The 16,915-nt window shown below is 38.0% G+C and overlaps 1 protein-coding gene across 1 annotated transcript in view; it reads left to right on the top strand.

The window, feature by feature from the left end:
* NAALADL2 (N-acetylated alpha-linked acidic dipeptidase like 2) overlaps window positions 1–16,915 on the top strand; it is a 1,506,494-nt gene that overhangs the window by 860,263 nt on the left and 629,316 nt on the right. The window contains exon 6 of the mRNA XM_059063915.2: window positions 3,982–4,101. Coding sequence (XP_058919898.2) covers window positions 3,982–4,101 — 120 coding nt within the window. The remainder of the gene's footprint in view (window positions 1–3,981; window positions 4,102–16,915) is intronic.

Raw genomic sequence — 16,915 nt, forward strand, 5'->3', positions numbered from 1 at the left:
GCTTTCTTTTGATTTTCATTTGCATGGAATATCTTTTTCCATCCCCTCACTTTCAGTCTATATGTGTCCCTAGGTGTGAAGTGGGTCTTTTGTAGACTGCATATATATGGGTCTTGTTTTTGTATCCATTCAGCTAGTCTGTGTCTTTTGGTGGGAGAATTTAATCCATTTACACATAAGGTAGTTATTGATATGTATGTTCCTATTACCATTCTCTTAATTGTTTGGGGTTTGTTATTGTAGGTCTGTTTCTTCTCTTGTGTTTCTTGCCTAGAGAATTTCCTTTAGCATTTGTTGTAAAGCTGGTTTGGTGGTGCTGAACTCTCTTAGCTTTTGCTTGTCTGTAAAGGTTTTAATTTCTCTGTCAAATCTGAATGAGATCCTTGCTGGGTAGAGTAATCTTCGTTGTAGGTTTTTCCCTTTCATCACTTTACATATGTCCTGCCACTCTCTTTTGGCTTGCAGAATTTCTGCTGAAAGATCTGCTGTTAACCTTATGGCAATTCCCTTGTATGGTATTTGTTTTCTTTTCTCTTGCTGCTTTTAATATTTTTTCTTTGTATTTAATTTTTGATAGTCTGATTAATATGTGTTTTGGCATGTTTCTCCTTGGATTTATCCTCTATGGGACTCTCTGTGCATCCTGTACTTGATTGACTACTTCCTTTCCCATGTTAAAGAAATTTTCAACTATAATCTCTTCAAATATTTTCTCAATCCCTTTATTTCTCTCTTCTTCTTCTGGCACCCCTATAATTAGAATGTCACTGCGTTTAATGTTGTCCGTGAGGTCTTGGAGAATGTCCTCAATTCTTTTCATTATTTTTTCTTTATCTGCTCTGTGGTATTTATTTCCACTTCTTGATCTTCCAGGTCATTTATCTGTTCTTCTGCCTCAGTTATTCTCCTCTTGATTCCTTGTAGAGAATTTTCAATTTCATTTATTGTGGTGTTCATCATTGTTTGTTTGCTCTCTAGTTCTTCGAGGTCCTTGTAAAACATTTCTTGTATTTTCTCTATTCTATTTCCAAGATTTTGGATCATCTTTACTACCATTACTCTGAATTCTTTTTCAGGTAGACTGCCTATTTCCTCTTCATTTGATTGGTCAGGTGGGTTTTTACCTTGCTCCTTCATCTGCTGCGTATTTCTCTGTCTTCTCATTTTGCTTAACTTACTGTGTGGGGTCTCCTTTTTCGCAGGCTGCAGGTTTGTAGTTCCCATTGTTTTTGGTGTCTGCCCCCAGTGGGTAAGGTTGGTCATGGGTTGTGGAGGGTCTGGTGCCTTTGTTCTGGGGGATGTTGCTAGGTCTTTTATTTCTTGTGGGCAGGGCCATGTTCAATGGTGTGTTTTAGGGTGTCTCTGAGCTTATTATGATTTTCGTCAGCCTCTCTGCTAATGGGTGGGTTGTTTTCCCGTCTTGCTAGTTGTTTGGCATGTGTTTTCCAGCACTGGAGCTTGCTGGTTGTTGAGTGGAGCTGGGCCTTAGCACTGAGTTGTAGATCTCTGACGGAGCTCTTGCTGATTTTTATTACATGGGGCTGGGAGTTCTCTGGTGGTCCAGTCTCCTGAACTCGGCTATCCCACATCAAAGGCTCAGGCCTGACAGCGGCTAGAGCACCAAGACCCTGTCAGGCACATGGCTCAGAGAAAAAGGAGAAAAAAAAAAAAGAAAGGTAGAAAAAAAATGAAATGAAATGAATAAAGTTATTAAAATAAAATATTTTTTAAAGTATTAAAATAAAAAATTTAAAAAGTAATAAAAAAATGAAAAAATAAGAAGAGAGCCACCAAACCAATAAACAAATACACCAATGTTAACAAGCGCTAAAACCTAAACTAAGATAATCATAAAAATCAGAAACTTCTCAGTTTTGTACAGCAAACCCCATGTCTACAGTTGCTCCCAAAATCCACTGCCTAGATTTTGGGATGATTTGTCGTCCATTCAGGTATTCCACAGATGCAGGTTACACCAAGGTGATTGCGGAGATTTAATCCACTGCTCCTGAGACTGCACAGAGAAATTTCCCTTTCTCTTCTTTGTTCGCACAGCTCCTGGGTTTCAGCTTTGGATTTGGCCACACCTCTGTGTGTAGGTCACCTGCGGGCCTCTGTTCTTTTCTCAGACAGGACGGGGTTAAAGTAGCAGCTGATTAGGGGGCTCTGCCTCACCCAGTCTGGGGGGAGGGAGGGATACTGCATGAGGAGCTAGCCTGCAGAGGCAGAGGCCAGCATGACGTTGCATCAGTCTAAGGCATGCCATGTGTTCTCCCAAGGAAGTTGTCCCTGGATCACGGGACCCTGGCAGTGGTGGGCTGCACAGGCTCCTGGGAGAGGAGGTGTGGACAGCGACCTGTGCTTACACACAGGATTCTTGGTGGCTGCAGCAGCAGCCTTAGTGTTTCATGCCTGTCTCTGGTGTCTGTGCTGATAGGCGCAGCTCACGCCTGTCTCTGAAGCTCGTTTAGGCAGTGCTCTGGATCTCCTCTCCTCATGCACCCCATAACAATGGTTTCTTGCCTCTTTGGCCATTCCAGACTTTTTCCCAGACTCCCTCCCAGCCAGCTGTGGTGCACTAGCCCCTTTCAGGCTGTGTTCACGCAGCCAACCCCAGTCCTCTCCCTGGGGTCTGACCTCTAAAGCCCGAGCCTCAGCTCCCAGCCCCCACCTGCCCCAGCAAGTGAGCAGACAAGCCTCTCAGGCTGGTGAGTGCTGGTCGGCACCCATTCTCTATGGAGGAATCTCTCTGCTTTGCCATCTGCACCCCTCTTGCTGCACTCTCCTCTGTGGCTCCAAAGATTCCCCACCCTGCCCACCCCCTCTCCCCACCAGTGAAGGGGCTTCCTAGTGTGTGGAAACTTTTCCTTCTTCACAGCTCCTTCTCAGAAGTGCAGGTCCCGTCCCTATTCTTTTGTCTCTGTTTTTCCTTTTTTCTTTTGCCCTACCCAGGTATGTGGGGAGTTTCTTGCCTTTGGGGAAGCTTGAAGTCTTCTGCGAGCATTCAGTAGGTGTCCTGTAGGAGTTGTTCCACATGTATATGTATTATTGATGTATTTGTGTGGAGGAAGGTGATCTCCACATCCTACTCCTCCACCATCTTGAAGGTCCTCCCTCCTGAAACAGCACATTTAGTATTATAATTTTATGACTGGAAAGCATAACAGCTATTATTTTAATAATAGAAATTCCAGAAAGTAAAGCTGAAAGGAATCCTCTTGGCTGTAGGAGTATGCTGGATGGAACCCTCAGGGCAGTACTTTTCAAAGTGTGGGATGTGGTTCACCAAATCATAGGATTCCCAGTAAAATTTCCAGGAAGGCATACAATTTTTACATTAATAAAATGAGACTTTTAAAAACGAGAAACATTGATATGAAACATAACTCTAGGGGAGTAGTGGGAGATGTGACGGAAGTAATTGTTTGGTGTCATATTCTAAAGTCTTGAACGTCACAGTGGTACAGGTGGCTGTATAGGTTGTATCCTGCATAACCCAGGGGGTTGTCATTCACAGCTGGATATATACACATCCTGAACAGCTGTACATTGTGAACTTTGTACTTAATTTGGATAACAGTAGAGAATCTTTGAGTTGTTTTCACATCTAAGAGTAATATTGTTGTTGAACCTTAAGGAAATTAATTTTGCAGCACCTTGTAAAATAATTCAAATTCCAGAAACATGAATATAAAAATATACTAAACTGGTTGGTCTGTTAGAGGCATGAAATGGGTTTGTAATTTGTTTAGAAGAGACTGCAAAGCAAAAATGACTCTAAACCTTTTTCTCAAGTGACTTCTCAAAGGAGAATTGTTGTACCCTGATAGAAATAGAAAGGTCATGATTGGGACAGGGTAAGAGAGAGATTAGTTCTCCTTTGAATGTTTTGGATAACTATGAATGATTTTGTTATGCTAAATGGGCAATTTGCTGTAATGCTTCTGACAGGGCTTTATTTTTCTTTGTCTTCTCTTTCAGGCTGAAGTCATTGATGTGAGTTATGGAAATGCAGATGATTTAAATAAGATTAAAAAAATGAAAAATGTCACAAATCAGATTGCACTCCTGAAATTAGGAAAACTGCCACTACTTTATAAGGTTGGTCCAATGGCTGTTATTTGGCGGTAGGGTGAATATTTTGTTCAGTTGGGGTTACATGTGCATCTGAGAACATGAAGAGAGAGAGAGAGAGAGAGAAAGTGTGTGTGTGTTTGTGAGAGAGAGGGAGAGAAAGAGAGTGGAAAGACAAAGAGGTGTACAGTATGGCAGGAAGATAACTTTTCCAAAATGGATAATTTTATATTAAGACCTTTAAGATATTGTGAGTTTTGGGGACCTTCATAAAATTGGCATTTCCTTCATAATACCTATCTGGAATGCTAAAAATGAGAACCACAGTGTCCTCTTCTCATGACATCTGCGAGACTTCTAATCTGTTATCTAATTACCATGTGCTTTATGTTAGACTAGTATCTCGCTGATTTACACTCCTTAGTGATTAATTTTTGTCAACTGTATAGCTTCACAGTTACTGACTGTGCTCGGAAATTTAATTAAAACATAATATACTAAGGAAAAGCAGAATTTTGATTTATTTTATTTAAAGAGAAGTTTATTAACACTCATCCACCAGATGCATTTACATAATTAAAGCAGTTCAATCTAAGTATCTCATAATGAGCCACCACAATAGAGAGTCACTACTGCTTATTCTTACTTCATTTTCTTTTTCTATTAAAAAAGAGTGATCAGTGTAGTTGTGTAGTTATGTCCCTGGAATGCTCTGGTTCTGCAGATACATTAGATTTCTTCTCATTCAAACCTATATGAGATTAGCTAATTCCCAGGAGCAAAAAATGTTTCCAGAAATCTGTTGGCACACTCTGTAAGGACCCAAGAGAACATTCTGTGCCTGTTTTTTATTTTCCAGGGATGCTCTTATACTTAAATAAATGTCTGATAGTAGATAATAGGCCAGAATTTTAAGAGAGTCTTGAAAATACAATACACACTGACACTAATTTTTTGTAGGATAATTTGTCAGTATGTATTAAAGGCCTTAAAATAATAATTTTGACCCAATAATTCCATTTCAACAGTATATTCTAAAGGGGAAAAAAATCAGAGATGATGAACACAACAATTACCCATGATGTGAGAAAATATTTGAAATGATATATACATCCAGTTTAGCACTGAAAATTATGCTACATTTGTACAGCTGAATACTATACAGCAATTACAATGTAAAGAATATTTGATGATATGTGAAAATCCTCATAAGTCAAACAAATAAATTATAAAGAGGACATTTATAATAATTATATAATAATGATTACATTTGTTGTTACTTCTAAAAGTAACATTGTTAGAAATATGGGTTAAATATTTTTCTAAGCATTTTTAATGTATTTTTACATTAATCTTTACAATAACCATAGTGTTGAGGTACAGATTATTATCTTCAATTTATAGATGAGTATCACAAATGCATGAGGAAGGAAATAAGATAGAGTATACTCTGGGCTTCCCTGGTGGCGCAGTGGTTGAGAATCCGCCTGCCGATGCAGGAGACACGGGTTCGTGCCCTGGTCCGGGAAGATCCCACATGCCGTGGAGCAACTAAGCCTGTGAGCCATGGCCGCTAGGCCTGTGCGTCCGGAGCCTGTGCTCCACAACGGGAGAGGCCACAACAGTGAGAGGCCCGCATACCACAAAAAAAAAAAATAGAGTGTACTCTTTCTGCAAAAACAGCCCCAATCTGATAGAGGGGCAAAATGATGACATTTTAAATCAATGGTACAGATTTGATCATGGTATGAGACTAGGCATTCTAATTACTTACTTAAGACAAGTGATTCAAATTGCTTAGTGGAGATTTTATTACCAATAATCAGAAGAACTCTTCCTGTAGTTGTTTGAGGAAGAATGCTCTTTTCCAGATGTTTTAAAGGGGCAGTAGGAAACAAAGCACAACAGACCCACTTACCCATGGAGGATAAATTCCAAGACTCCCAGTGGATGCCTGAAACCACAGTTAGTATCAAACCCTACAAATACTATGCTTTTTCCTATACATATATACTTATAATAGTGTTTAATTTATAATTAGGCATAGTAAGAGATTAACAACAATAACTAATAATAAAATTGAGCATATAACAGTATACTATAATAAAAATTATGTAAGTGTGATACCACCAACGTCATTCTGATAATTTAGAGGGCTGCTTAGTGACTAATGGGCAGGGTAGGATATACAGCATGGATATGCTGGGCAAAGGGATGATTCACATCCTGGCTGGATGGAGTGGGACAGCCTGAGATGACATCGAGCTACTCAGAACAGCCCATAATTTAAAACTTAGGAATAGTATTTTTGGAATTTTCCACTCAGTGTATTTTGGACTGCAGTTGACCACGAGCACCTGAAACCTCTAAAAGTGAAACTGTGGATAACAGGGAACTACTGTAACACTGCTTTGAGTACAGTACATGAATCCTGCTTGTTCAACCTAAGAGTGATACAGATGATTAAAATGTTGTTTGTGGAGGGGCCAATTATCTAAATTGGGTTGATGGAATTATGGATTTCTATTTCTTTATATTGTCTAAATTCCTAATGATTTTGTATATATTTTGTAAGGAAAAAAGTCTAAAAATTCATGTTAAGATAAGGCATTTAAAATTTTTTCTAACAGTGTTTATAGGCCAAATACTCAGAATCCCTACCAGTAGATAATGGGTTAAAACATAGCCAGTTTCTTTTTATTTGACTGCTCCAGAGAATATTTACATTATGAAACCATTTGGCAAGGTCCACAAAGTACTGAAATAGTGGTTTATCTAGAATAGGACACAGTTATTAAAACCCTGGTACATTCTCCCTGGTCATCTTCCTTACAGGCCTATGAAGAGATTTAACAAAGTGGTCTGTGCAGAATTTCCCTTTAGACAGAGCCTTGCCACAAACTTGGCATTATCTTCTAGCCAGAGAAGAGAGAGCACTCTTTCTTTAACCTTTTAGATTCTATTCTAGGCATCTCTTTTTTCTGTAGATTGTCCCAGAGATTATGGAATCACTGATTCCATATCTGTTAATATTATATTCACATTGTAAAGAAAAAAGGAAGCATGGTGTAGACAAGGTTATATAGCATGATTATAGCTGAAATTGCTTCACCTGTCCATCAAATATATTCTTAGGCTGAAATTGGAAAATGAGGTAATAGAGTAATACAGCTGGGTTGAAAAAAAGCCAGAGGACCAATTGACTTCTATGTAAATTACAACTGTTACTCCTGATTCCAAATGACTGGGAACATGGGGCTGAATGAGTAGAGAAAAGTTAATCGTATTTTAACTTGCAGTAGTAACTATATCATAGTTTAAAAAATGAATCTGGGAGGGAATCTCTGCATCTGAGATAAAGAGGGCAAAGGGGAAGCAAAATTGTGATATTACCTCCTAAAGAGAGTAGAAAAATAATCTGCAGTCAAGGAGGAGATCTCATTAGTTTTATCATAAATGGTATGTATGTGTTAATTTAGTCTCTAGGAAGGGATTGATGAGGTAATCCCCACATTTGTAGCAGAAGCTGTAAAAGGCAGATGGCTTCTAGCTATAAGCTTTGATGTCCACACTTTGTTGTTGCAGGAAAGGGCCAAGTCCTTCAGACCTAGCTTGTGCTAGTTTCCTTAAGCTTAAACCTTAGAGGAAAGGTTTTAGGTTTCTATGAGCTTTGTATTTATAGCAGTTTATTTTATAGGAGAGTGCTTTCATTCCTTAATCTTTAAGACAAAATAGTCTTTTATCTGTCATGATGGATTTACTTAGATTTCTCTCAGTGACAATCTGAGACATAATAAAGCAGATCCAAAAACCCTTGCAAGTTCCCAAATTGCTAAATAGCTCTCTAGTACGAAATTTATTTTATAAAAGGCAATAAAATCATTTGGCTTTCTTTTAGAGTCATTTTCACAAAAAGCAGTAATAAAAAAAATTACTGTGTACTCCATGACAACTAGAAATTGAGTAAATCCCACTGAAATGTGGAAGATGGGCCATTTTCTGGGTCCGCACCACATATAAGGCCCAAGTCTTGTAAGAGTCAAATTTGCATATGGTAAAATTACAAATGACTAAATATCTTATGCCTTTGTGCATCGTGAAGTTACACATGAAAATTCATAAATGCTGTTGTGACTTTTTCATAAATGAAGTAACATACAGTACAATCCTAGTACTCACAGCTAGATAGTAAGATAGTAGCAAATATTAGCTGTTTTTTGCATTTTCTTATATACTTTTTTATCCCTGTAATCACAATTTTTAATGATTTGGGAATCCAAATGAGTTTGTAGTTTCCTACAAATGAAACAGTTTCCTCTCTATTCATTGGATAAGATTTATATTTTAATATCAATTTTGCATTGTTTGGCCAGTGTATGACTTAACCAACTACCACTCAAGTCCATAAAGCATGCTTAAAGAGGAAGGCATTTTGGAACAGCTTGGAGGGAAATGAGAGGTAGAAAACAATTGTTATTTGTTGATTTTTTCAAATATTCAGTAGATTGTTTCCAACAGATTAGGAAAAAAGTAAACTTCATACTATTTGAATTTCAAACCCAATTTCATCTACAAAACAAGTAAATTTAAAACATTGAGTTGGGCGTTTAGTGAGGAAATCTCTATATTTGGTGATTTACCAATCAGTACTCAACAAGTGGACAATAGGAAGATCATTAAGAAATTCTCTAGTTTAGGTAAAGTAAATGCTGAGAGATACTATATTTTGAAACCTTACCTCACATAAGGCATTGACATGCTTTTCATATTTGCTGAACTATACTCTGTTACATTTGCTCCAATCTCCTTTTTTTCTGATGACAATTATTTAATCCTTATGATAACTGCATTCAAAAGAATTATTGTTTTAAATTTCAGTTAATAGAGAGAGGCATTACTCTACTACACGTGGTAGAAGTTTAAGATGGTAGATCTAGATCTAAAATTTAATTTTCATTTCCCCAAATTAACATATGTATTCAACTAATAATTAGCATCAAAAATATGTGATATGAGAACCTTCAAGATGGCGGAGGAGTAAGGCATGGAGATCACCTTCCTGCCCACAAATACATTAAAAATACATCTACATATGGAACAACTCCTTCAGAAAACCTACTGAAGGCTGGAAGACCTCACAATTCTCCAGCAAGAAACTCTCCATGTACCTGGGTAGGGCAAAAGAAAAAGAAAAAAACAGACAAAAGAACAGAGATGGGACCTGTACCTCTGGGAGGGAGCTGTGAAGGAGGAAAAGTTTCCACACACTAGAAAGCCCCTTCACTGGCAGAGACAGGGGGTTGGATGGTGGGGAGGGTTCAGAGCCACAGAGGAGAGTGCAGCAACAGGGGTGCAGAGGGCAAAGCAGAGAGATTCCCACACAGAGGATCGGTGCCGACTAGCACTCACCAGCCTGAGACCTTGTCTGCTCACCCACCAGGACATGTGGGGGCTGAGAGCTGAGGCTCGGGTTTTGGAGGTCAGACCCCAGGGAGAGGACTGGGGTTGGCTGTGTGAACACAGCCTGAAGGGGGATAGTGCACCACAGCTAATGCTAAGAGGCAAGAGACCATTTTTTCAGGGTGTGGGAGGGGAGGAGATTCAGAGCACTGCCTAAATGAGCTTCAGAGATAGGCACGAGCCATTGTTATTAGCGTGGACACCAGAGACGGGCATGAAACACCAAGGCTGCTGCTGTAGCCACCAAGAATTCTGTGTGAAAGCATAGGTCACTTTCCACACCTCCCCCCCTGGGAGCCTGTGCAGCCTGCCACTTCCAGGGTTCCGTGATCCATGGACAATTTCCCCAGAAGAACACACAGCACGCCTCAGGCTGTTGCAATGTCACACTGGCTTCTGCCACCACAGGCTCATCCTACATTCTGTACCCCTCCCTCCCACTGGCCTGAGTGAGCCAGAGCCCCCTAACCAGCCACTCATTTAACTCCTTCCTGTCTGGGTGAAGAACACATGCCAGAGAGCTACCTGCATGCAGAGGTGGAGCCAAATCCAAAGCTGAACCCCACGAGCTGTGCAAACAAAGAAGAGAAATGGAAATCTCTCCCAGCAGCCCCAGGAACAGCAGACTAAATCCCCACAATCAACGTGAAGTATGCTGAATCTCTGGAATACCTAAATTGACAATGAACCATCCCAAAATTGAGGCAGTGGATTTTGGGAGCAAATGTAGACTTGGTGTTTTCTGTATTCAGCTGACTAGTTTCTGATTTTTATGTTTATCTTAGTATAGTTTTTAGCACTTAGTATAGTTTTTATTTATTGGTTTGCTTGCTCTTTTTTTTTACAATTTTTAAAATTACGTATTATATTTTTAATTTTAATATTTTTTATTTTGTATTTTAATAACTTTGTTTTATTTTATTTATTTATTTATTTTTCTCCCTTTTATTCTGACCCATGTAGCTAACAGGGTCTTGATGCTCTGACCAGGTGCCAGGCCTGAGCCTCTGAGGTGGGAGAGACAAGTTCAGGACATTGGACCACTAGAGACATCCCAGTCCCACATAATAGAAATTGGTGAGAGCTCTCCTGGAGATCTCTGTCTCAATGCTAAGATCCAGTTCCACTCAACAACCAGCAAGCTATAGTGCTGGACACCCCATGCAAAACACCTAGCAAGACACTAACACAACCCCACCCACTAGTAGACAGGCTGACTAAAATCATAACAAGCTCACAGACACCCCAAAACACACCATTGAACACGGTCCTGCCCATCAGAAAGACATGATCCAGCCTCATTCACCAGAACAAAGGCACCAGTCCCCTCCACCAGGAAGCCTCCACAACCCACTGAACAGCCTTATCCACTGGGGACAAACACCAAAAACAATGGGAACTACAAACCTGCAGCCTGTGAAAAAGGAGACCCCACAGAGTAAGTTAAGCAAAATGAAAAGACAGAGAAATACACAGCAGATGAAGGAGGAAGGTAAATACCCACCAGACCAAACAAATGAAGAGGAAATAGGCAGTCTACCTGAAAAAGAATTCAGAGTAATGATAGTAAAGATGATCTAAAATCTTGGAAATAGAATAGAGAAAATACAAGAAACATTTAACAAGGACCTAGAATAACTAAAGAGAAAACAAACAATGATGAACACCACAATAAATGAAATTGAAAATTCTCTAGAAGGAATCAATAGCAGAATAACTGAGGCAGAGGAACAGATAAGTGACCTGGAAGATTAAAAAGTGGAAATAACTACCACAGAGCAGAATAAAGAAAAAAGAATGAAAAGAATTGAGGACATTCACCAAGATTTCACAGACAACATTAAACGCACCAACGTTCTAATTAAAGGGGTCCCAGAAGAAGAAGAGAAAATGAAGGGACCGAGAAAATATTTGAAGAGATTATAGATGAAAAATTCCCTAACATGGGAAAGGGAGTAGTCAATCAAGTCCAGGATGCACAGAGAGTCCCACACAGGATAAATCCAAGAAGAAACACCCCAACATACATATTAATCAAACTATCAAAAATTAAATACAAAGAAAAATATTAAAAGCAGCAAGGGAAAAATAACATACAAGAGAATCCCCATAAGGTTAACAGCTGATCATTCAGAGAAACTCTGCAAGCCAGAAGGGAGTGGCAAGACATATGTAAAGTGATGAAAGAGAAGAACCTACAATGAAGATTACTCTACCCAGCAAGGATCTCATTCAGATTCAACAGAGAAATTAAAACCTTTACAGATAAGCAAAAGCTAAGAGAGTTCAGCACCACCAAACCAGCTTTACAACAAATGCTAAAGGAACTTCTCTAGGCAGAAACACAAGAAAAGGAAAAGACCTACAATAAAAAACCCCAAACAATTAAGAAAATGGTAATAGGAACATACATATTGATAACTACCTTAAATGTAAATGGATTAAATGCTCCCACCAAAAGACATAGACTGGCTGAATGGATACACAAACAAGACCCATATATATGCTGTCTACAAGAGACCCACTTCAGACCTAGGGACACATACAGACTCAAAGTAAGGGGATGGAAAAATATATTCCATGCAAATGGAAATCAAAAAAAGCAGCTGGAGTAACAATTCTCATATTAGACAAAATAGACTTTAAAATAAAGACTATTATAGGAGACAAAGAAGGACACTACAAAATGATTAAGGGATCAATCCAAGAAGATATAACAATTGTAAATATGCACACAACGTAGGAGCACCTCAAAACATAAGGCAAATGCTAACAGCCATAAAACGGGAAATAGAAATACAATAATATTAGCGGTTTTTAACACCCTACTTTCACCAATGGACAGATCAATCAAAGTGAAAATAAGCAAGGAAACACAAGCTTTAAGTGACACATTAAACAAGATGGACTTAATTGATATTTATGGACATTCCATCCAAAAACAACAGAATACACTTTCTTCTCAAGTGCTTATGGAACATTCTCCAGGATAGATCATATCTTGCATCACAAATCAAGCCTTGGTAAACTTAAACTTGAAATCATATCAAGTATCTTTTCAGACCACAACACTATGAGACTAGATATCAATTACAGGAAAAAAACTGTAAAAATTACAAACACATGGAGACCAAACAATAGGCTACTAAATAACAAATAGATCACTGAAGAAATCAGAGAGGAAGAAATTACCTACAAACAAATGACAATGAATACATGACCACCCCAAACCTATGGGATGTAGCAAAAGCAGTTCTAAGAGGGAAGTTTATAGCATTACAGTCCTACCTCAAGAAACAAGAAAATTCTCAAATAAAAAACCTAAATTTACACCTGAAGCAATTAGAGAAAGAAGAACCAAAAAAACCCAGTTAGCAGAAGGAATGAAATCATAAAGATCAGATCAGAAGTAAATGAAAAAGAAGTGAAGGAAACAATAGCAAAGATCAACAAAACTAAAAGCTCATTCTTTGAGAAGATAAACAAAATTGATAAACCATTAGCCAGACTCATCAAGAAAAATAGGGAGAAAATTCAAATGAACAGAATTAGTAATGAAAAAGGAGAAGTAACAACTGATACTGCAGAAATGCAAAGGATCATGAGATTACTATAAGCAACTCTATGCCAATAAAATGGACAACCTGGAAGAAATGGACAAATTCTTAGAAAAGCACAACCCTCTGAGACTGAACCAGGGATAAACAGAAAATATAAACAGACCAGTCACAAGCACTGAAAATGAAAGTGTGATTAAAAATCTTCCAACAAACAAAAGCCCATGGCCAGTTGACTTCAGAGATGAATTCTATCAAACATTCAGAGAAGAGCTAACACCTCTCCTTGTCAAACTCTTCCAAAATATAGCAGAGGGAAGAACACTCCCAAACGCATTCTATGAGGCCACCATCACCCTGATACCAAAACCAGGCAAACATGTCAAAATAAAAGAAAACTGCAGGCCAATATTCCTGATGAACAAAGATGCAGAAATCCTCAACAAAATACTAGCAAACAGAATCCAACAACACATTAAAAGGAACATACACCATGATCAAGTGGGGTTTATCCCAAGAATGCAAGGATTCTTCAGTATATGCAAATCAATCAATGTGAAACGCCATATTAACAAATTGAAGGAGAAAAACTGTATGATCTCAGTAGATGCAGAAAAACCTTTCGACAAAATTCAACACCATTTATGATAAAAAAAAAAACAAAACTCTCTAGAAAGCAGGCATAGAGGGAACGTACCTCAACATACTAGAGACCATATATGACAAACCCATGGCCAACATCATTCTCGATGGTGAAAAACTGAAACCATTTCCACTAAGATCAGGAATAAGACAAGGTTGCCCACTCTCAGCACTATTATTCAACATAGTTTTGGAAGTTTTAGCCACAGCAATCAGATAAGAAATAGAAGTAAAAGGAATCCAAATTGGAAAAGAAGAAGTCAAGCTGTCACTCTTTGCAGCTGACATGATACTATACACAGAGAATCTTAAAGATGCTACCAGAAAACTACTAGAGCTAATGAATGAATTTGGTTAAGTAGCAGGATAAAAATTAATGCACAGAAATCTCTTGTATCCCTATACACTAATGATGAAAAATCTGAAAGAGAAATTAAGGAAATACTCCCATTTACCATGGCAACAAAAAGAGTAAAATACCTAGGAATAAACCTACCTAAGGAGACAAAACACCTATATGCAGAAAACTATAAGACACCGATGAAAGAAATTAAAGATGATAGAAACAGATGGAGAGATACACCCTGTTCTTGGATTGGAAGAATCAGCATTGTGAAAATGACTATACTACTGAAAGCAATCTACAGATTTAATGCAATCCCTATCAAACTACCAATGGCATTTTTCACAGAAGTAGAACCAAAATTTTCACAATTTGTATGGAAACACAAAAGACCCCAAATAGCCAAAGCAATCCTGAGAAAGAAAAACGGAGCTGGAAGAATCAGGCTTCCTGACTTCAGACTATACTACAAAGCTACAGTAATCAAGACAATATGATACTGGCTCAAAAGCAGAAACACAGATCAATGGAACAAGATAGAAAGCCCAGAGATAAACCCACGCACCTATGGTCAACTAATCTATGACAAAGGAGGCAAAGATATACAATGGAGAAAAGACAGTCTCTTCAATATGTGGTGCTGGGAAACTGGACAGCTACATATAAAAGCATGAAATTAGAACACTCCCTAACACCATACACAAAAATAAACTCAAAATGGATTAAGACCTAAATGTAAGGCCAGGGAGTATAAAACTCTTATAGGAAAACATAGGCAGAACATTCTATGACATAAATCACAGTAAGATCCTTTTTGACCCACCTCCTACAGAAATGGAAATAAAAACAAAAATAAACAAATGGGACATAATGAAACTTGAAAGCTTTTGCACAGCAAAGGAAACCATAAACAAGATGAAAAGACAACCCTCATAATGGGAGAAAATACTTGCAAATGAAGCAACTGACAAAGAATTAACCTCCAAAATATACAAGCAGCTCATGCAGCATCAAAAAAAACCCAACCCTATACAAAAATGGGCAGAAGACCTAAACAGACATTTCTCCAAAGAATATATACAGATTGCCAACAAACACATGAAAGAATGCTCAACATCACTAATCATTAGAGAAATGCAGATCAAAACCACAATGAGGTTTCACCTCACACAGATCAGAATGGCCATCATCAAAAAATCTACAATCAATAAATGCTGGAGAGGGTGTGGAGAAAAGGGAACCCTCTTGCACTCTTGGTAGGAATGTAAATAGATACAGCCATTATGGAGAGCATTTTGGAGGTCCCTTACGAAACTAACAATAGAAGTACCATATGACCCAGCAATCCCACCCTGAGCATATATCCTGAGAAAACTATAATTCAAAAAAAGTCATGTACCACAATATTTGTTGCAGCAGTATTTACAATAGCCAGGACATGGAAGCAATGTAAGTATCCGTCAACTGATGAATGATTAATGAAGATGTGGCACATGTATACAATGGAATATTACTCAGCCATAGAAAAATGAAACTGAGTTCTTTGTGGTGATGTGCATGGACCTAGAAGCTGTCATGCAGAGTGAAGTAAGTCAGATAGAGAAAAACAAATACCATATGCTAACACAAATATATGGAATCTAAAAAAAAAAAAATGGTTCTGAAGAACCTAGGGTCAGGACAGGAATAAAGACACAGACATAGAGAATGGTCTTGAGGACACCAGAGGGGGAAGATTATTCTGGGATGATGTGAGAGAGTTGCATTGACATATATACACTATCAAATGTAAAATAGTTAGCTAATTGGAAGCAGCTGCATAGCACAGGGATATCAGCTTGGTGCTTTGTGACCACCTAGAGGGGTGGGATAGGGAGAGTGTGAGGGAGATGCAAGAGTTAGGAGATATGGGGATATATATATACATATAGTTGATTCACTTTGTTATACAGCAGAAACTAACACAACATTGTTAAGCAATTATACTCCTATAAAGGTGTTAAAAAAAGTGTGGTACCCAGTACAATAGTACAACAATGTGCATAAAAAGGAACTCAGTATTTTTTGAATATAGATATTCACGGTGTGTGTGTGTGGTGTATGTATGTGCACATTGGTACAGCCTTATGTGACATGCTGGGAAAATAGGAAAGAAGAGAAAAACTCTTTCCTTATTGAAATTTTTGATGCATAATAACTTTCCCTGGTATTGATGAACCTAGCAGATCTATTTACATGATAGTCTGTGAATATTTCAGATGAAAAACAAACATATAATTCAGTGTCATTGCATGATTTTGGGAGTATAGTTTTGTATGTGGAGGCAAAGTTGCTTCTTTTTTAGGACAATTTTGGAAGTCAGTTTATGAACCAAAAAAAGTGAACACTATCTTGCTACTTAGAAAGGGTATGCTTGTTCACTGGCTGATTTAATGAGGCATTTCCTACCCTGTTGTCAGAAGTAATTACAAAAGACCAGTGCTCCGTATTTTGTAATTGTATGAGTCCAGAGCTGCTACACTGCTCACAGAAAACATGGTCAGGACTAGAACACAAAATCAGAAAACAATGGTTTAATGTATTTAAAAGCTAAATCTGCTATTATTTTTTTAATCAGAATTTTTTCCATTTTCCACTGACTGACTTTAGTTATTTTTCTAAATATCTTAGACCAAATATTACCATATCTACAAAAGGTATTTTTTGTTGAAATACAACTTCAATCATAAGTTATAATGGAAAAACTTTAGACTGAGTGTTATTCTGCCATTTAGCAGTCAGACTTTAATAAAGTGCATTTAGAATGAGGATAACTAATTCTGAACACTTCCGATCTTAT

This window comes from Kogia breviceps, chromosome 5, assembly GCF_026419965.1.
Source record: "Kogia breviceps isolate mKogBre1 chromosome 5, mKogBre1 haplotype 1, whole genome shotgun sequence".
Lineage (NCBI taxonomy): Eukaryota > Metazoa > Chordata > Mammalia > Artiodactyla > Physeteridae > Kogia > Kogia breviceps.